At 35.5% G+C, this 6,000-nt stretch overlaps 1 protein-coding gene across 1 annotated transcript; it reads left to right on the top strand.

Annotated features, from left to right (window-relative positions):
* Positions 1-2,091: 2,091 nt before the first annotated feature.
* Positions 2,092-4,123, top strand: LOC135612850 (probable E3 ubiquitin-protein ligase BAH1-like 1). Its single transcript, XM_065109595.1, has 7 exons — positions 2,092-2,240; positions 2,336-2,530; positions 2,799-3,043; positions 3,143-3,400; positions 3,495-3,632; positions 3,716-3,774; positions 3,856-4,123. The coding sequence occupies exons 1-7, from the start codon at positions 2,159-2,161 to the stop codon at positions 3,959-3,961; spliced, it is 1,083 nt and encodes a 360-aa protein (XP_064965667.1). The 5' UTR covers positions 2,092-2,158; the 3' UTR covers positions 3,962-4,123.
* Positions 4,124-6,000: the final 1,877 nt, after the last annotated feature.

Here is a 6,000-nt window from a genome sequence, read left to right as displayed (position 1 = left end):
CAAGAAAAACTCAAAATCCAAAAAAAAATTATTATTTTTGTATATATACACGCATATATATGGGTAATTTCCTTACAAAATACACGTATTTTGGTTATTTCCCAATCGACACCCCCCCCATTTTTTTTAAAACAGTACTCTAATTTAAAGAATACCTAAACTATCCCTAAAAAAATTTATTGTCATATTTTAGCGTATTATAGTGTTTTGGCCACCGTAACAAAAATAATATAAAATTTATTTGAAAATACTATAAATGTTATAAATAGATTCTTAACCTCAATCAACCTAATTAAAGCCAAAAAAAATATGTGATTGTAATGATCTATGAGCAATAATAACTAAAAGATAAAATATGATGTCATTTACTGTATTTTTTAAGAACGTTTCGGTGTTTTTAGTACATCAATAAAATATTGTAAACGAACGAAATGAAAATACCGTAATAGTTGAAAACTAGCAAAAAAAAATGAGAAGAAAATTTTGGCAAAAAAAAAATTGAAGGGTATTTTGGAAAATACCCCAAATATAAATATTATATAGAAAAATCCATATGTATATTTATTTATTTAGTTTCCTCGCTTTAGTTATACAAATCATGTAGATTTTTTTGTCTCCAAAGTCAAATGAGATTCTGCATCTATTTAACCTTATCTACTTACACATACCAAATTATATTATTAATATTTAAAGCTTAATATATATTCCATAATGTTAATAATAAAACACAACCATTAAAAAGAAATCAATGAAAGGTGTTCCAAATAGTTGAAATTTGACATCATTATCTGTTGCTTATCAAAAGACTATCCTTTGGTTCTTGAATCATTTATCATGTTTAATGCTACGTCGATTTTGATGGAATAATTTATCCATCAACTTATCGAATCCTAATAATTGATTTAAACTATAGTTAGTAATAATAATTCATCGTTCCAAGTCTTTCTTCACACCTTATACGAAATTAAATCTGGAATCCAATCGAGGTCAGCCATAAATGGCACTTGCCCAATCGAATACCATCTCCGCTTCCACTCGGGACGTCTTGAGCAACCTTCTATTTCTACCTAAGAAAAGAAGGGCGAGATGAAACACGCATTAGGTGCAAACGATGTCGCTGCCACCAAACCCCACCCACGCTGTTACCTTCCATCGATGCCAGGAGAGGTCAAATCCAAGACGTTTCCACTTCCATCGCACACGGTCAAGTTTTCCAAACTTCATCTCTTCCACGCTTCGTCAACCTCTTCGCAGTTTTCATTAGCGATGGAGCCACGTCAAAGTTGGGAAATCACACGTTCAGCCACTCAAATTGGTTCTCGGGTTGATAACAAATAATCTGTATTAAGACAAAAAATATATCAAAGCATAAGTATAATTAGAGGCGATAACACTCCATCATCCCATGAAACGAAGCTTTGTTATCTTGGAAATGCCTACGAGAAGTAACTTATCATCTTTGAGAGAGCCAGTAGTCGTGCATACTATAGATCAAGGTCAGTCATACCGAAGACGATAGGTACTATAGATCAAGGTTTATCATACCAAAGCGTATCGTTTGTACCAGATAGAATGTACCGATCTGACAGATTATCGGTACACAGACTGCTCGATACCACTACAGTACTACAGTACTATACTGTAGCACTATTATAGTATGAAAAAAAAATAAAAAATTATTCGATACATCAGGGTGTACCGTTCGGTATGCCCTGATGCACCGCCCGATATACCGATACGGTACAACGAACATTGCTATAGATTAATAATAACACTTCAACTTGTTACTTTAACAAAAATAAACATTGGATGCAGTGGAATAATACTACCATCATTTTCACATTATTTATTTATTTATTTATTGTAGGATGATAAATATTTTACCGTCGATCTTCGCTATGAGATATACGTAGAACACTATCACATCCCACGGAGAAATTTGAGGAGTGCTTCAGCGTGTTGCCGAACCGAGTAGAGATAACGTGTCGCCGATTGCGCCGAGCCCGCATAACTCGGGCAACTTTCCAACTCCCCGTCACGTGAGATGAGAACGCAAACTGGCAAACGGTTCTCTTTTTTATCTTGTCATCACAATCGATTGACCCGCAAAATCCAAGGTGGAGAAGAGGAGGAGGAGGAGGAGGAAGTGAAACAGGATATGTATCTCGGGTTTGCACATAGATCTGCCACCACTTTTGTTGCGAATGTGAGCGGATCTCGATCCACCACGGCTGACTTGGGTATATTCCAGAGTTGTATAACTGTATTATTTCTCTTCTTGATCAGGCCCAAGTTGGGATCTTTCTTGGTTTCCGATAAGGGTGCTTTCTGCAAGAGGTACGAGGAAAGATGAAGTTCTGCAAGAGGTACGAGGAGTACATTCAGGGGAGGCGGGAGAAGGAGCTGCCCGCCGTCGGGTTGAAGAAGCTGAAGAAGACTCTCAAGAGGTGCAGGAGAGAATTCCAGTCCCGGCATCTGCATCAAGATGGAGGAGAAGGAGATGGGAGCAAACACAATGGAAATTGTGCAGGTATTTTTTCGAATTAGATGGATTCTGTTGGGATTCTTGATTGTGCTGGTCTGTTTAATCCATCCCTTCCATTCGATCGTGAAATTAAACCTCGAAAAAGAACAAAAAGTACTTTTGAGATCGATCGGAAGAGAAGCAATCTTTAGTCGAGTGGTGCTGCCATCAAATCATCTCTGTTCATGGTGTTCTGAATCTCTTGGCTTGGATCCTTCGTCATTCATTACGTTCCCACTTGTGATCTTTTCTTTATTTGAATGTTTCCATGTAGTTTGTGATGGCACCTTCTTTCCTTCCCTTCTCGAGGAGATGTCAGCTGTCGTCGGTTGCTTCAACCAACGAGCTCAGAAGTTACTCGAATTGCATTTGGCATCAGGCTTTCACAAGTACATTATGTGGTTCAGAGGTAAGTCCTCACAGGACCATGGAGCGATGATACAACAAGGCAAGGACCTCGTCTCATATGCTCTCATAAACTCCATTGCCATGAGGAAGATACTCAAGAAATATGACAAGGTATGCAAAGGCCATACTTCTCATCTCTCATCAACATGATCTTCTTGCTTGAAGACGTGAGCGCATTTCAAATCATAGTATCGTTTTGTGGTTACACAGATCCACTACTCGAATCGAGGGCAGGCATTCAGGTCTAAGGCACTCAGTATGCACATCGAGATCCTTCAATCTCCATGGCTCTGTGAGCTGATGGCCTTCTACGTTAATATGAGGCAGGGAAAAACCAAGAGCAAAGCCATCGTCCGGCTATTCGGTGACTGCTCGCTCACATTCGACGATGATGGCAAACCGGCACTTTCCTGCGGCCTCTTTGATTCTATGAAGGTTGAAATCGATTTGACTTGTTCCATCTGCTTGGTGAGTCTGTTGCTACTCTTTCTTCAAAGACATTGTTCGTTTGCAGCATTCACAAATATATTCTTGAACTGATGCAGTCAGTCATTTCCTACAGGACACCGTCTTCGACCCCGTTGCTCTCACCTGTGGCCATCTGTTCTGCTACATGTGTTGTTGTTCTGCTGCATCGGTAACGATAGTCGATGGTTTAAAGGCAGCAAGCCCCAAAGCGAAATGCCCTCTTTGTCGACGCGTACAGTCTCCTTCCCAGCTTTCTTCTGCTTATTATGCTTCAAAGATCGAATGGCTTGACGCAGTTGTTATGTGCCATTTCAGGAAGGAGTACATGCAGGTGCAGTGCACCTGGATGAGTTGAACATCCTGTTAAGCCACAGGTATTCGCTACTTTTGATGATATGTGTTCTCAAATTGCTTTCGTGCTGCACAATCTTTCCTCACTGTGTCTCGCCGAACAGCTGCCCTGATTACTGGGAGAAGCGACTTCGGACCGAAAGAGTAGAACGCGTTCTCCAGGCGAAGGAGCATTGGCAGTCTCTGAGCCGAGCTTTCATGGGCATGTGAGAAGAGACCTGGTTCAGCTTCTTTGGTTTACTTTTCTCTTCCTCAGTTTGCGGTTTGGTCTGTTCATTCATGCCATCTCTCTCTCTCTCTGTAATAAATAATAGCTGAAAATAATTTGACCGATATTTCTTGTAAATATAGGCTTGACAATTAAATTGATTCGATTGGGTGTCGTACTGCTGAAAATTATTGATTTCGTTAATTTGGTTCAAAATCATCTCAATCCTGCTAATTTTATCATTTGATCTTCCTGACACTTTTTCTCCTAATGATATTTATCATTTAATTTTATCATTTAATTTTATAAAATAATATTTTATAAAAAATCTGGAAGGCATTTGAATCTCTGAATTCCTTTTAATCATTTTTCTTACTTTTATTTATATATTTTATGGTTAAATTTAATTTATTTTAATCAATCTGAGGTATATAGTACTTACTATTATTCGATTCTGATTACAAACTTATTTTTGTATTTAGTCATATATCAATTCAGAAGTAGGAATCAAAAGCGCTATAAGAGTATCCACCATAAAGGGCCATAACAATATTAATGAAATAATTTATTAATTATATTATAAAATATTATTTATGATTATAATTTTTATTAAATTTTAAAATATTAAATAAACTAAAATTAGTTTTATTATATATATATATATTCATATTTCATATTAAAATTATGAATACTAAAATATTGATTTGAATGATTGGTCAATTTATTTTATTGGTCAATTTGAATTTACACAATCATAAGTTTTGAGACAAAAATCAAAATCATTTGAAAATATATTGATTCTTAAAATTTTCATAAATCATCGTTGTTTGACAATATAAATACTAATTTTCCATTGAATTAAAAAAATTTTGTTCAAACTTCAAATTTATAGAACTAATGTGACATTCTCACAATACAAGTCAATGGTTACATTGATGAGATGTTCATGTGCACCTATATATTCTACACTCTTATCGTAGATGTGAAGCATTTGCCTAGATCTACCAAGAGGGCAATTAGGGTTTAGGTGGATCGAAACCACAAATTCAAAAGATTTTATTTTACTCACTATCGATGTTGTTATCGCTCCATCTTACACCTTAATTAATTAGTTATCAATTTTTAGCACACAAAATCTAAAATATTCCACTTGGGACATATACTCACCATAGAGTACAATGTACAAAGATACATTGTATCTATCCTTTGTACAAAGATACAATGTACAAAGGATAGATACAATGTACAAAGATCTCACCTCATACTCCCCATAGAGTACATATACCTATAATGCTATTATACCGACATCCTTTTCCTTAGATATCAGCTTCAATCAACTTTTGGGTTGACTTTGTCAATTGACTCATGCCAACGCTGGATCACAAGTTAGCAGCTGATGATGATACCTTGCATATGACCATCCCAATATCAATTCCAACTAATAAAAATAAACACCACATTAAATCTCAACTCAACACATCAATTGTCAAACCACGGACGATATAAATGGAGATATTTCAATGTGCATTAGATAAATTTTGGTTGTTATTTGCAAGTTAACATCAGAAAACCCAAAATTTATAGAAAAATTCATATATCAGAAAATTTGTCTTAAGCGTTCATATGATGATAAACACAAAACATATAAACATTTGTCATCTTGGATAAGTGTGACCCATTCATATTGTTATAGACAGCTAAATATTATTAATAAAATTATTATTTGAGAAATTTTAAATTTATTCACAAGTTTTTTATTCAAAGATCGTTTAGCTGTCAAATACATTAAACAAATAGATGTCAACATAAAAATGTAAAGCAAAATAAATTACTATCATGAGTTAAGATATTTATGACAATCTTTTGCTAAAAGCAGCGCCAACATAACTCCAGAATCTCTGCCTTCAGTCAAACAAATAGTTGGCGAAGAAATACATTTCCCAAGATAGCATTTTAAATAATGGCCATTAAGAATATAAAATTGAAGTTGAGAGTTCAAAGATTCATATCTAATACTCATCGATACACTGGAATGAAATTT

This window comes from Musa acuminata, chromosome BXJ2-5, assembly GCF_036884655.1.
Source record: "Musa acuminata AAA Group cultivar baxijiao chromosome BXJ2-5, Cavendish_Baxijiao_AAA, whole genome shotgun sequence".
Lineage (NCBI taxonomy): Eukaryota > Viridiplantae > Streptophyta > Magnoliopsida > Zingiberales > Musaceae > Musa > Musa acuminata.
The sequence above is the reverse complement of the archived record's forward strand: the minus strand, read 5'-3'. Positions and strand labels throughout refer to the sequence as shown.